At 44.2% G+C, this 15,909-nt stretch overlaps 1 protein-coding gene across 1 annotated transcript in view; it reads right to left on the reverse strand.

The window, feature by feature from the left end:
• Positions 1 to 1,804: 1,804 nt before the first annotated feature.
• LOC122686818 (protein POLR1D-like) overlaps positions 1,805 to 15,909 on the reverse strand; it is a 32,786-nt gene continuing 18,681 nt past the window's right edge. The window contains exons 2-3 of the mRNA XM_043892102.1: positions 12,593 to 12,667; positions 1,805 to 2,856 (exon numbers count right to left, since the gene is read on the reverse strand). Of these exons, the coding sequence (XP_043748037.1) occupies positions 2,592 to 2,856; positions 12,593 to 12,667 (340 nt within the window). The 3' untranslated portion in view covers positions 1,805 to 2,591. The remainder of the gene's footprint in view (positions 2,857 to 12,592; positions 12,668 to 15,909) is intronic.

Raw genomic sequence — 15,909 nt, forward strand, 5'->3', positions numbered from 1 at the left:
ATGTGCTGCAGTGCCCTTAGTATCATTTCTGGAGACTAAATAATTGTTTCTTAGATAGTTTTTACTGGGAGCCCCTCTGCAGAAGTCCTCATCCTGTCATCCTGGAAGTCCACCCCCCACCAACTTGCTTTTTCGCTTTTGTCAAAAGTCACTGTAACATGCACGTACAGTCAGTTTCTGGACTCTACGACTGTTCCAGTGATCTGTTTGTCCATCTTGATGCCAATGCCACATTCTCCAAATTACGGTAAATTTATAATAAGCCTCGAAGTGAGAGAGAGCAAGTCCTCCAGCGTTTTTTTTTTCAAAAGGGTTTTGGTTACTCTAGGTCCTTTGCAGTCCCATCTAAATTTTAGAGGAAACTTGTTAAAACTTGCTAGGTTTTAAAATTATGGTTGAATCGGATTGTATGCCTCTTGTCAACAATCTGAGACTGTGTAGGGGGTGACAGGAAGGTTCAAGAGGGAGGGGACATACATATATACTTATGGCTGATTAATGTTGTTGTATGGCAGAAGCCAACACAGGATTGTAAAGCATTATCCTCCAATTAAAAATAAATTTTAAAAAAATTTAAAAAATCAATCTAAAAAAGAAATGACAAATTTTACTCAAGCCAAATTCAGGATTATAACCCAGCAACCTCTCAGCTCTGAGATCTATTTTGCCCATCAGAGGTCAGAGCATAGGTATATAGGTTTTTCAGACAGAGGAAAGTGAAAAGTGAAAGTGTTAGTCACTCAGTTGTGTCTGACTCTTTTTCGACCCCATGGACTGTAGCCCTCCAGGCTCCTCTTCCCACGGGATTCTCCAGGCAAGAACAACTGGAGTGGGTTGCCACGCCCTTCTCCAGGGCATCTTCCCAACCCAGGGATCAAACCTGCGTCTCCTGCATTGTAGGCCGATTCTTTACCCACTGAGCCACCTGGGAAGCCCTAATGAAAGTTTGAAAGACTCTAATAAAAATTTCAGAAGTGGGGTGGAGGTTTTTAAGGGGAAAATGGTTTTGAGGAGTGCTTGTCCTTTAACACAGTTGTCTGAGAAAGGTAAGTGTGATGAGGCTAACACGCTTCCTTTACTGTCGAGGGGAAGAACATGCTGATCGTGATCACCCCCTTTTTCAGAATAATGAACTTGCCAGTGAGCTCTAAATTCAGGGCACATAGACAAATGATAGAGTTCAACTTTTACTTAATTAGAAGTGCTTAAAAACCACAACTCTATGCTGTCTCTAATAGATGTTTAAATACAAAACATTTCAAATTTAGCACAAATGATATAGGCTAATGTGTAACTGGACTTGGATAAAGTCATATGAACCAAATGGTCCCTTTTCAGTGTTTGAAAGGAAAGGGTGTTTGTACAAAGTCATGGGGGTGAGGCTGGGTTCTAGGGGAACAGGGCTGTGCAGAAGCTTTGGGTCCGAGTCCCAAGCTTTGGGCTCAGAGCAGGCTGAACAGGTGTGGCAGGCAGCTCGGCGGCGGGGGCAGAGTGGGTCCGTTCAACACACCGAAGCTGACTTTGTGAACGCTCTCCTTTCTAGCACTTAGAAAAGGTTTTTCTCTGCTGCTGGGAAGCAGGGAGTGGGACTGAGTCAAGTGATTATCTGGGAGCAGCCAGGCATAAGCTCGGATGCTTTGGGAGGTGGGGGGTGGTGTGGACAGAGATTCTTCTTCCTTTCATGGATGGGGGAAGAGCGTGCTTGGTGACATTTTTCTGAGTATGAAAGGAAGAATACAGGTGTGAGTAATGATAATTGTATGTTAAAAACAGAGCCACACTGATATTGAAAAAACAGAAAAAAGGCATTGTAAACACACTTTTATTTAAAATTCAGATTTCTGAAACAACTGTACAACACCTAAGAATGGCATCGTAGGTCTTTAGCTAAATAAGACATAGCATGAAAATAATAGTAATTTTAACTTTTGAAGGTTCTTTTAAAAGCACCACTTAAAATGTACATATTCCCCCCAAAATGAAATACAGAAAAATTGTTCTATCTCAGGAATGAGTTTGAGAATGCACAAGGAAAGAAGAGAGACAGTTTTTTAACCCCTGGTTATTGATGGGGGGCGGTGCTAAATTCAAGAGGATTTTGAGATTTTCCTACGTTGTTCGTTTAAAGGTCAACTGGTACAGAGCTCTCAAGAATTTCTGGGTAAATAAGGGCTACAGCTTTTCATAAATATGGTCACTGGCCAGGTTTCTAAAATCATCACCCCCAAAAAGTATAGGATTGACAAGTATCTTTCTGTTTTTATAAATTCTGAGAAAAGACCACAAGTGCAGCACATCAAAAAACAAAAACAAAAACTGGAACTAATTTTAATAATCTCTGAAAACTTGTAAGTTCTAGATTTATTTTGAAACCAACTTCCAAACAAGACAGAAGAAAACCCAGACGAATGTATATTACACCGCCGAAGCCGCTTAAGCCTGCCGGGATGTCGCTGTGCTCCTTCCTTCGTGGAGCCTCGGGTGACTGTCCGCCATCAGGACGGAGGCCCTGCTGTAAACCCGTCCTGGTGTCTCCGCACCACCCCAGGCCTGGGCACTGGGAGGGTCTCGCTGGGCCCCGCGCCCCCACCTCACCGTTTGCTGGACCGTGTCTGTGACTTCTCGTGGCTACCCCGCTTCCCCCGCTTCCCGGGCGGCGAGCGCCGGGCGTGGACGCTGTGCTTGTACGGGTGAGACCGGTGCTTCTGGCGCCCTTCCTCCTTTTGGCTCTGGCTTTTCGCTGGTTCCTTGCTGCCCTCTTTTTGTTCGTGGTCTTGCTCTTTGTGGGAGGGCAGTGTGTTCTTAATTGTGTTAATTAGAAATCTTTTATTTGTCCCGGCAAGAGGACACTTCATCCTGGGGGCAAAGAGAAAACAACCACAAATCAAATGTGGACTCCGGAGCCGAACCCTCCCATCAGGGCCTGTGCCAAAGAATCTTGCTTCCCTGGAGTCAAGTTTCTGAATTTGTTCAGCTTTCCTTGCATGCCACCTAGTGTAAACTGCGAGTACAAGGGGGAAAACCCAGGATGCTGAGAATTCCCAGACGCACTGGCTGGACCCTGTCTGAAGACCTTGACCCTGTCTTCCTGGCTGGGACTAATGAAGCCAGGGAGTACCACAATGTGTGTACAGGTACTGACCACAACACACATCACCTGAGTCATTTAATTCCTTTTTTTAATTCCTGAGTCATTTATCTCCTTTACCATAAATGCCTGACTTGACTAGGCATTAACTCAAAATGCAGATTTATGTTTATGGTGGCCTGCTTTTAAATAGGGTACCCAAAGAATAAGGGTAAGTACCCCCCTGAGGAACAAAAAAAGTATCTCCTGCTATACCCTGAATATTGGACCTCATGATCTACTCTAGAAATAAAAAAATAATAGTCTATTAAAATGCACTAACCACCTTTTACCCTCTGAAAAACTCAGTTTCTAACTGAGGACTTTCTGTTTCAAAGCCCTGCTCTGCCAGGGAGCTCTGGCCACACATCTCCCCTCCAGGTGAATTTCGGGGCCATGTACATTTCAGGGGCTTCATGATTCAAGTTCACCCAGGAGGAAGGATGTCACTGATCAGATCGTTAATTTACATGTTGATACATATTTACATATGCAGTATTTGTTTTTCAGGTGTAGCCAATCTTTCATTTGGCTACACAAATGAAAACTGCACACAGTGAAAACTTGAATCTCTCCTTGGCCTTGAGCTCTGGTCTGTAACGTGGTAATTAATTTTGCTGAATCTCACTGCCAGTTGTTCTTCTTCAACGAACTCGTTCAACGCGGTGCACACACGTGCTCTGGGGTCACACTGTCTACCAGACTGGACCTTGGGCATGTCAGATCATCTCCTGTTGCCCATCCTCTGTTAAACGGGGACCATCATAGTGACTGAGTTAGAGGGCAGGTTGATGGAGGCTGGATGTGCGCGCACAACAATGCCTGGTAGGTAACAGGCACTCAGTAAAGGTTTGCTCTGGTGCATACCCTAGCCCTTCGGCTTCACTGGCTTTGGGATCCTGAGAGTTACCCGATGCCTCTGTGCTTGAGTTTTCTATTTGTTAACAGAATTATCCATCTACTGCAGGAGTTGAATGAGATAACCCACGAAGCACTTAGCATAGTGCCTGGCATAGAGCAAATTCCTGATAAATGGTACCTGTGGGTCTATGATTTCTTATGCATGATTCCAAAATTTGAAAACCAAGTTCCTTTTTTGGACACAACTTGTTTGGCAGTCAGACCTGACCTAATCTGACGCTGGGCACTTATTTCTAGTCTGCGTCCCCTTTGGGATAACATTCATATGCTTTGTTGGGGAGATGACTGTGTGTTGAACAGATACTGTGGGGGTACTTGTCGTGCACACTGTCTGTGCTCTGTACCTTTCTAAGAAACTTATCTGGATCTGAGGGCTTTAAACAAGGGACTGTGGACCCTTCTTATTACTATTCATTATAGTAATAATGTAAAGTAATGTTATTACTGTTCATTCTCCTTTCATGAAAGAGAATATATATGGCACTCAAGTTCATATATTCAGGATTTGTCCCGGATGGAAACTCAAGACCACTAAGTCTCAAATCACCTGAGATAGTAAGTTAATCAAGAACATAGCAGAATATCTGATGTCTCTTAATGAAAAAAAAATTATTAAAAAAAAACAACCCTGAGCCATCAAGAAAAAAATAAGATATTTTACAGAAATGTTCATAAAAATGGTTACAGTTTTAAAGTTTTGGTGCTTAAAATAGTGAAGCTTCTATATCTGCAAGCTCCACTCTGCAGGACACCTCAATTCTCCATTGATGTTAGAGCCAGTGGGCTAGTGGCCATTACCTTTGAGCTTATTATCTGCATTTCCTAATGACCCGTAAACTCTGTCTGTAGGCGCTCCTCAGATACAATAACACCAGGGGCTGGAGTAATGTGTGATCTCAAAGGGCCCTCCCTGTTTGGAGTGTCTCATGTACTCTACGTTTGTTGACCCTTTGGAAAATGATCCTTTTCTCCTTCACCACATTAGGAAATTATTTCATTGCTCTCTGACTTCTTATCTCTCAGCTCTCTTTTAGTGCCACTTTTTTCTGTATTTGAGATGACACGATAAGCTAGTGTTAGATCCTGAAGCTTCTTCCGCATCAGCATTGTGGGGAAAGCCTGAGCCCTGGGGCGCGGGCCTGGCTGCTGGGCACCCCTGGGGCGCGGGCCTGGCTGCTGGGCACGTCTGCAGGGCTCTGTCACTGGCTGTGCCGGGACGAGGGGTGGGGGCTGCGGGGTGTGCAGCTGCTTTCCTGGGGAGCTCTGACCCACACAATGTCAACCTTCTTACCCTGGCTGGTTACTCTTATTTTTGGTTTTAGAAATTTATACTAGCTCATGTGGGGAGAGCCAAATTTAAGGTGCTAACAACATAAATGGATATGAAATTCTATAAATAGAATGAGATACGTTAAAACTGCTTTAGAAAGTACCCATGACAGCACCGTCAGACTCAAGACCTGGCGTTCTATCCACGTTAAACCAAAAAGTGAAGCAACTTCCTTCCGCTTTCAAAGCTGTTGATGCAGAGCCTGAGAGGAGGGGTCTCGCCTGCCCTGGCAGAGACTGAGATGGACCGAGGCCAGGAGTGTCAGCTCTTTAGCCTTCTCTCCCCATTTCCCGAGCAGGCGTGCTGTGTAACGTCCTTCACAAAAATGGGGCACTTTCTCCCGGCAGTTATCAGACTCCACTCATCAGAAACAGTCAACTGTTTTTCACAATTGTTTTGTTTTGTTTTTCATGACCGGCTTGTTTCAAACAAGCACAGAGAACAGCAGGAGGAACATAAATGTAGTGTTTTTTTTTTCCCTTTCTGATTTTAATACTTTGGACAGAGGTAGTAATATCTAACACTCTGCAGACGCAGAGCTGCCACATCAGTTTCTAAAACACTTTCATGAATGTGACCCATGGAATAGTGGTACGTGACCACTCGCCAGTGAGAACCAGGAGGGTGGTGACCATGCTGACAGGCAGTTCCTGTCATCAGCGTCGCCTCCTTCCATCTGCCCTGCCATCGCCCTCTGACAGATGCACAGGAGGCAGTGTGCTTATGGGTCCCGAGCTGGGAGGGCGTGGAGCCGGGACGGGAACCAGGGCTCTGACTTCAGAGTCCGTCCTCCCTTCGGGACAGATGCACAGAAGCATATAGTACGAGGCGTCGGGTGGGCTTGGGACGCCGGCCGTGCAGGAGCCCAGGTGAATCTGACACAGACAAGGACAGGGGCACAGAACGCCCTGGACACATGTGACTTGGAGATCTATGAATGCGTCAGGCCGTGGGGATGATGGTGGTTCTTTCTGTTTAGGGAAGCAGAGCCTTGGGGTCAAGGAGGCGGGCTCCATGAGTTGTACCCTGACCCATTCCTTCATTTTGCTGCCAAAGGCCTTCCCATCCAGGCACACAGCATTTTACCTTCCATTCTGCACTTTTCTTTGTATGCTTGCAGAGTAATTAAGGGTCAGCAGTGTAGCTATAGGGATTATAATGCTCCACAAGAACTTCTCAGGCAGCTGAGGCATTTGATTGCCAGATTAGCTCCTGTGGCACCGTGGGCGGTTATGGTGACCGTGGCACCTTAGACGAGCTGAGTTGTCACCAACCGCAGTCTCAAGATCCAGGATCACCAGGCTCCTTGGGCTGTGGGGACTGTAGCTGGGCTCCTTTCTGTGGCTGTTACCTCAGACGTACAGCCGAGAGTGTGCAAAGGAGCGTGTAGAATGGAAAATAAAATGTTCTATGGGAAGGGCTTTGGCAGCAAAACAAAGGAATGGATCAGGGTATAATACATGGAGCCCGCTTCCCTGACCCCAAGGCTCTGCTTCCCTAAACAGAGGAAGACCCACCATCATCTACCATAGCCTGATGCACTTCATAGGTCTCCAAGCCACGTGTGTCCAGGGTGTTCTGTGCCCCTGTCCTTGTCTGTGTCAGACTCACCTGGGCTCCCGCAGGGCCGGCGCCCCGAGCCCACCCGACGCCACATACCATCTGCCTCTGTGCATCTGTCCCAAAGGGAGCAGCCCTGGTGACCAGTGTGCCGACAACAGTCCTGAGGTAGGCTTTCAATACGCTCCGCTTCCAACACTACACCTAAAAGTAATGAAGAATAGCCGACACATATGTACATCTGTACCTACAGTATTTATTTCTAAAAACCTGAGGCTCCTTCATGTGTAAGGCATTAATGCTAGGTCCCGCAGCAAAAATACATCCCAGGCTGCCTGTGTTTGAGGCGATGGCCAGGCGGGACAGAAGGTGGGCCAAGGAGAGGGTCAGAGCACGGGTGTGAGGAGCGGGGCCCCTGGAACGTACCCGGGGCACGGCCCCTGGGCCCTGCTCCCTCAGCCGCACAGGTGGTGTCCACCACTGTGTGAGGCGACAGTCGCTCCTTCGGGGCTCCCCACCCACCTTCCTAACCGGGCAGGAAGAGGGATGAACACGGGAGGCAGGGGCGGGATGCCCAGCGTCCTGTGCGCTAACATAACAACCACTGGGCCGGGGACAAGGAGGGGCAGTGCCAATCCCTAGGATGTTTAAATGAATAAAGACACCGCGCGACTGGCTGAAGGCCAGGGAAATGATTCGCAGCTGATGTAAAGTATCAGAAAATGTAGGAGTGCTCACCCATGTTACCAGATTGACCCCAAGCCAAATAGAAAAGCACCCAAAATGTCATTCCCCTTAAAACAACTGCGTTATGAAAACTGGAGAATCATTTTCTGTCAAATCCAACCTTTGGGACTTTTTGTACCAAAGTATAAGCCTCTCCATGTCTAAGATGGAAGTTACCCAGGCACTGGACTCGATTATTATACTGGGCTAAGATCAGCCAAAGTGAATGTGACTGAATAAATACAGCTTTGTAGACCGTGAAGCTGAGCAAATTTCTGAAATTTGTGCTTATAAATTCCGTTATGTTGACTGAAAGGAAGTCACATGGGCCAATACTTCAGCTTCTCTAAGGCGTCTGTCAAGAAGAGCTTCTCGAGATTCTTTTTGCTGAAACATGTCCAAGGAAGTACATAGCACCAAATGGTTTCTTTCTTTATGATATAAAAAAAGTTCATCCCACTTGCATTTTCTCTAGTTCAGCAATCTCTCTGGCAACGGCTCAACTGCCTCACTTGAGATCTCTCTTAACGGAATATCCAAGAGGGAAAAAAAGAGTGTTACTCGCTCTAGTTCTATTTTAAATTTTAGAGCAAATGTAAAAAGCTTCTAGATGCTTAGAAAAGCAGACCACTGCCCACCAGTAGTTGACCAGTTGCTCTTTTGGGTATCTGCTAAAATGATTACATATGTACAGATTGATCCACACTGGATCTTTGCATTTCATTATATCACTTATATAAACATAAGAATGAATTTCTGAAAGATAACAGCTTAAAAAAATAATAGCAGTACTATTATCACAGCTAAACAGAAGTCAACATTAATTCCTTGTATCATTACATACCTTTGTTTCAATGAGTCTGGGTAAGAATGCAGACAAAGTTACACTTAGAGCTGTCTCAGATCTATTAATTCATGGGGTACTCCTCCTCCCTTTTGGCCATGGAATTCATTTGTTAAAGAAATTGGTTTGTTTGTCCTGTAGAATTCCCCATATTTTTCATTTCTGTCCTTTTATCTCTACAGTCATTGAGTATGTTCCTCTGACCTCTACTTCCTGCCAACTAGTAGCTCTCACTAGAGACTTGATCAGATTCAGGTTCAGGTTCTTTACAAGGATGTCTCATAAGTGGTGGTATCCTCTTCCTATTGCACCTTTCTGTGGTATAAGGATCGATGGATGAGTCCAGTGTCATCAGCCTGACCCACTCATCAGAAGGTTCCCCATCAGCTTCTCATCTGATAGGTTTAGCAAGTCATAGACAGAGCTTTGCCTAGATTCAGTCTATCATTGGTGACTGTAGAATAATGACATTCTTTTTATTTTTAAATCATTAAAAAAATCAAATTTTTAAATCATAAATTTATACATATGTCTTCTGTAAGCAGACATATTTACTGTCTGCTTACACAGAATCACATTTACCTTTTAAGTAAATAGCGTGATGAGTCTTGACGAATGTGTGTAGTCATGTTATGATCACAACAACCAAGATGCAGAACACTTCCATCACCCAGAAAAGCTGGGCAGTAAATGCAGTCCCTCGGCCCCCACCGCTTGGCAAGTGATGAGCGGTGTTCTGTCTCTCCGGGTCTAGCTTTTTCTGGCTTTTCTCTGGGTCATATGAATGGAATCTTACACGGTGTCATGTACTGAGTCTGGTTTCTTTCATGAGCGCAGTGCATCTGAGACTCATCCATGCAGTGTGTATCAGTAGCTCTGCTCCTTTGTGTTCCTGACTAGTATGGAACGTATGGGCATCACCAGGGTGTGTCCACACATCAGCGGACGGGCATTTGGGCTGTTTCCAGTTTTGAGCTATCATGAGTATAACTGCCGTGGACATTACTGGACAGATTTGTGTGTGGGCTTACATTGTCAATCCTCTGGCCAGCAGTTAGAAGAATAATTCTGTGAGTGCGTATTGTAAGAAACTGCCAATTGTTTTCCAAGTGGCTGTTTGACTACATTTCTGCCAACAATGTGTGAGCATTCTGGTTGTTCCAGATCCTCCTCTTTACCTGCTGCTGTCCGTCTTTTTAAATTTTAGTCAGTCTAGTGCATTTGTAGTAAAAAACTGTGGCTTTAACTTGCATTTTCCGAGTAACTGATTTGAACATCTTTTCATATGCTTATTGGTCAATTTGATATCATTTTTGGTGAAGTCTTTATTTAAATCTTTTGTCTATTCTTAAATTAGATTGTCTTATGATGGAGTTGTTAAGAATACAAATGATGATAATCTTATTCTATAGTCCTACATTTAACAGTTGCAATTCTATAAAGAAGTTTTCTTTCATCAGTTGTTATATAACTTTGATGTATAATTTGTACAAGCAACAGGATAAATACTTGATTCTTTCCCATTGCTTACCAGTTTTACAAACAATGATTTGGTTCCTTGGCATCGTCCAAAAGGGACCACTGAGTTTTCTGATGTGATTATTGTTATGACCTTATGGATTGTGACATGTTTTAGGTATCTCAGCCACTATAGCTTTATTTTTTTGATGATTCAATTAGCAGGAGGCCTTTCAAGTTGGTTCCCAGTCTTTCTGACGTGACTATTGTAGTCTTTGAGAGTTTTACTTTCTGATATGATAGGGTTTTCTGGCTCAGCTTTATATGTGTCCTGACTGCACAGTAAACAGCGATCTTGTCCACAGAGTGGTCTGGACTTTGCCCTGGCTTCTGGGAGGTAATATCAATTCTGGGAGGCAATGTCATACCTGATAGAATTGTCTCCACTTGGGGTGGAGCTGGCCACACCTGACTGAGAGGGCTGCCCATGCCAGAGAGACAGTCCACATGATTCAGGGTGGGGATCCGGGTTACTGGGGCACTGGTGGGCCAGAGACTGAGATCAGTCATGTGAGCAATCTATCAATCATCCTACAGAGAGGAACTCCAGTAAAAACTTTGGACAGCTGAGGCTCAGGGTTGCTTCCCTGGTTGGCAGTATGCCAAGTACATTGTCACAGGTTGATGCTGGTCATGGGGTCGGGGGGTTGTGGTAACTGTCCTGACTCCACGGGGGACAGGCAGTAGCAACCCTGTGTCTGGAACCTCCCTAGACCATGCCCATTGCATTTCTTACTTTGGCAGATTTTAATCTGTATCCTTTCCCTGTAATAAACTGTAACTGTAAGTATAATAGCTTTCTGTGAATTACATGAGTTTTTCTAGCAGATTACTGAGGCTGAGGGTTGCTCTGGGAACTCCCTGAATGTGCAGTTGGCACAGGAAGTGCGGGCGGTGCTGGAGGCTGTGAGGAGGCTGTGACAGCTAGCGTGCAGCTCGGCTGACTCCAGGCACAGCCTCGGATCTGCAGCCAGTTATTTCCCTAAGGACCTCTGGCTCTGTCAGTGAGACACGGCCTTACATACAGCACTATGGGCTTATATGCCACCTCCAGGTGCCGGGGGTACTCACCGCTATTGCGTGGAAGGTCATTGTTTCTCGGGCTTTTCTGTGGACAGAGTTACAAAAGCTTATCCCTCTCTCTCTCTTTAAAATAACTTATTTGTGGCTGTGCTGGGTGTTTGTTGCTACGTGTGGGCTTTCTCCAGTTGTGGCGAAAAGGGGCTACTCTCGAGTTGCAGTGGTTCTCACTGCCATGGCTTCTCCTGTTGTGGAACTCGGGTTCCCGGGTGACGGGCTTCAGGAGTTGTGGCTCCTGGGCTCTAGAGAGTGGGCTCAGAGCTACAGTGCACCAGCTTAGCTACCCCATGGCACGTGGGCTGGACCTGGGATCGAATCCATGTCCTCTGTGTTGGCAGGTGGATTCTTCACCACTGGGCCAACAGGGAAGCCCTTTCTCTCTCTTCTAAAGTGAAAATCTGGCACAACTTCATAATGGTATTACCAATTAAAATATAGGGTTATGGATTTTTATGTCTTTAATTTTATATTTGTAGCTTGTATACTAAAAACCTTAGTGTCTATAACAAATAAATATTTACTTACTTGCTTTATCCTACTATATAATACTTTCAGAATAACAGTATCAACATTATTACTAACAATGTGATGACTGGAGAAACAATTTAAAGTTTCTTTCTAGTTCTTTTCTGTCTTTTGGAAATACAGTCAAGTTTCACAGATCACCTGAAATAGTTCCTCTGTGTGTGGCTAAGCTGTCTACTATATGGCACATTTAGGTCCATTTATTTTATGTTGCTTGATATTTAGTAATTGCCTTTTCCCTCTGTTTCTTTGACTTTAACCTTGGTTTGCATTTGATGTAGGCCCTGTTCTTGTAAGAGTCAAATCCATAGAGACCTAGCTTGTACTCCCATCCCATTCTTACATTTTACACTGTTTAACAGCCCAAAGTACTCCATTAGAGAGAATTTTAAGTTGTAGATAAAAGATCTAAGTCAGCATACTTACTGGATGCAAATGCTATTGCTAAAGTAACACTTAGAAGAGTAGATGTGGTTCTTAAGGTTAAATTCTTCCTTTGTTTATATTAAGTTTTAACAAACTCTATTTAGTAAAAAAAAAAACGCAAAGGTTAAACTTTTGTTCTACACAGCTGAATTGTCACAAAACTTAAAATTAGAATTTTTACAAGTAAATTTTAATTTATTGAGGACTATAATTAAGTCAGAAATTCTTAAACAATGAACACTGACGTAATATTACTCGCACTCTGGTGGCCTCAGGCACAGCAGGGTCAACCCATCTCTCGGGGACTTGTGGACCAGAGGGTGTTGACACCATGACAGGTGTTCTCAGTCCACACCCCTCTGCCCACTGTTCCACGGCCATAGCCCTCAGCAGTGTTCTTCCTCCACCACCTGTCTCTGGGTGCTCTCCTCTACGCCCATGGTTCTACATGCCCTCTGCATGCTAACGCAAACTTTTCCCTTTAATGTGTATTTACATATCTTTAAATTTTTAGGAAGATGACCCAAGTACTTACCAGCCCATTGGTCCCATTGTTTCTGCTCTTGTTTTCCCACGTTTTGCCTCTTTCAGCAGCTCTTCTATCGCTTTCCTGGTGGGGAAAAAAGGGAAGAAATTTAAGAGGCAGTCACCCCACTATATTCTGAAAATCTATATATCCCACATATGTGACCCTGGGAAAGGAACAGTTTTTGAGGCATAAAACTTCAAAATTGGGGGACAAATTTTTAAAATGCTCTTAAATGGTTGATAGTTTTAAATACATAAAAATTAAAAAGAAATTGTTTCCATAAACAGGAAAAACAATGAAGAAAAAATTAAAGGCATCACCCTTCCCTACCCACCAAAAAATTCAACTTCAACTCCTTTTTATCTGTTTCTCCGTTTTTACCTCCAGGTTTCTAACAGTATTCTTTCAAACTGTTTCACCACCCTCTTAGTCCTCAGCAGATATATCTGGCTATTTTTATATTAACATAACTTACATATGTTTTAATACACTCCTATTAATAGTGAGATCTTCAGAAAATGTCATTTCAGCTAACTCAGCAGCTGGATGCTTTCTGGTCCATTGTGGGAGGGCCCACTGATGGGTTGATAAAACAGAAACACTAACCAACTTGCCCACTTCTCACCCCTGGACTCAGACCAGGGGTCACAGCCTAGCCCCCTGATGTCAGGAATATTAAGTGCAGCTGGTCACCACACAACCTTCTTCCATCTCCTTAAAATAATAGTATATCCTACTGATGTGATCTGTGGGCTCTGCCTCATAGGGCATCTCAGGAAAAATTTATCCTGTCTGGCTCCAAAATAGAGATCCCTACTTCACCCTTATAGATATAAGCAAAAAATAATAATCAAAGGGTAAAAATACTTCAAATACCCCCCTACCTTTCCATCAATTAGAGAGGTAGTTTTCAAAAAACCAACAAACAAAAACAATTAGGAAGTCAATCATCCTTGGATCCACACATGTCCTCCCTCCTGACAGCAGAAACACTGAAAATCATCAGGGAGAGAACTTGTTTGAGCAGGTCCCCAGTCATGAACAAACGAACCAGGATGCATTCTCCCATAAAAACTGTTAAAATGTCTGCCTGGCTTTCTATACACGCCTATGAACGCCAGCTTGTGTGATGACACAGTTGAAATGCCGTCCATCTGCAGGAGACAATCCTCAGTCAGGACCCTTGCCCAAATCCTGAAGGCCTATGCAGGCACTTTCCAGAGGATGCGGTTGGATGTGATTCTTCTGTAGTTGTCATTTCTCTTAAAACTGTCTCCAGCGCTATGGCTAACTTGATCTGTCACAATTAAGGATACCTTCTGATTTATGATAACAGTCCAAGAGAAAAGAAGGTAAGAGTATGAGAAGGACTGCCTGGCATGGACCAGCTCACGAGTGGTGGGAGATGGCGACAGGTGGGCCGCAACGCAGGCCCAGCAGGCTGCCTGTGACTGGGGTGGACCCAGTAATTGCAACATGGAACAACTCATGTTGCTACGAGCTCTACAGTTTACAAAGTACTGCCCTATCTGAACATGACTATGTAGTTATCAATACCAGTTTTCAGACGAGGAAGGAGGTAGTGGGGACACGGAGAGCAGGAGGAGAAGGAACAGAAAACGACCAGCGTGTTTAAGGCTGCCTGCCTGCATCGTCTTGTACTTCCTGTCTCCTCCACAAACACTGGCATGGCAAGACCTGGAGAAGCCCTTTTCTCTTTACCATTAAAAGGCACAAAATAAGTGGAAAAGCAGACAAGGGATCTGACAGAGCTGTCACTGCTTCACACTCATTCAGAGAGCTGGAGAGGGGGAGGAGGGGCCCAGGGGGCTCAGACTTGGTCCTGGGAACGCGGACCTTCCGTTGCCCCCACCCCTGAATCCTCACACGCTCCTGCTGCAGGGCTTTCCTTCCAAACAGGAAAGCGACAGCTTCCAGCTGTCCTGTGTTTTGTCCTTGAAATAACATCACCTTCAAAATCAAGGAGGAAAAAAAAAAGTCAAGTGTTTTTCCTCACTCCTGTAGCCTCTGCTGTTTTCCCTGGAACTCCTGACTAATAAATTCCTGGGTGAGGAAATAACAAAGTCAGTTCCTACCGCACATTATCACAGAGGCCGGATACTTAAATGATCAAAGATGATGAAGCATCGGCATCATGAAACAAAATAGTTTTTAATGAGATCGTGAAGCACAACTGCAATTAAAATACAGGAAAAGCAAACAGTCAGGAGAATATAGAAGAATTACGTACCAGGAGGACTTGAACAATGAAATTTCAGACACAAATTTAAGTGCCATAATTTTTATACTTAGATCCTTTACACATCTCTAAAGGTTTCTTTGTAAAAAACAAATTAGACATTGCAATGGAGACAAGAAGTCCAAGGAAGCCAGGTCATTAAGCAGACAGTTTTCTGGGCACAGGAACAAACTGCAGTCAATTTTTGATGATCCATGTGTGTATCATCCATGGCCAATTTCCATTCGAGGGTGGCTTCCTCAGGCCTGCCTGTTCATTCCATTAGCCAGCTGGTACATGCTTATGGAGTGTAAACTAATCATAATAGCAGCTTAAATAAAACCCAAGTGGGGACGCAAATCTGGTGCAAGATCGTCTTAAAGTCCAAAGTCAAACAAATTAGTTTTGAGTTTTATCTGGGTCTGTGTTCCTTTTTACTCACATAACTCGACTGAATGTTAACTGTGTCAGTAGAGACAAAGGGTAGTGAGATATTCAAGGCAACTACAAGGAAACAATAGAAGTTAAATAATGAACACAAGAAAATGAGATTTTAAAAGAAGTAATACCAGAGAAGCTAAATATCAAGTAATTGCTCAAACAAGACATCTGTACACACTTTCTTGAGAAATGGTAAAAGAAAGTGTTATGGACACAGACAAATGCTTGAGTAATCTGATTTAACATTACAAATGCTAGTCAGTCTCCAAGTATAACTATTCCTTATACTGAACAAAGTCAAGTCATGAGAACCTCCAGAACACTGACCTGAAATCCTGAGACAAGAGAGCAAATGGAAACTTGGCTCGACTGGGAAACGATATTTCCTTATGGCAAAACCTACTGCATTCATGCTGATAAGAAGGTCTTGACATGTTCATGTGTCTTTTCTCTTTGGATCACTTGTGGCTCAAATCCTTCCTGGACTCTGAGGCAGTATCCGCTCTGAGGTCAACAGGGCACAGCCCCCCATCGCCACAGATCCCACTGTTTCTTCACTCGAGGACACGTGTCGGAACACAAGGAGGGTGTTTCCTGGGCTGGGAGCTGCCCCAGCAGGGGCCGTGCATGTGTCTGTGATACT

Source organism: Cervus elaphus, chromosome 30 (genome assembly GCF_910594005.1).
Source record: "Cervus elaphus chromosome 30, mCerEla1.1, whole genome shotgun sequence".
NCBI classification, from domain to species: Eukaryota; Metazoa; Chordata; class Mammalia; order Artiodactyla; family Cervidae; genus Cervus; species Cervus elaphus.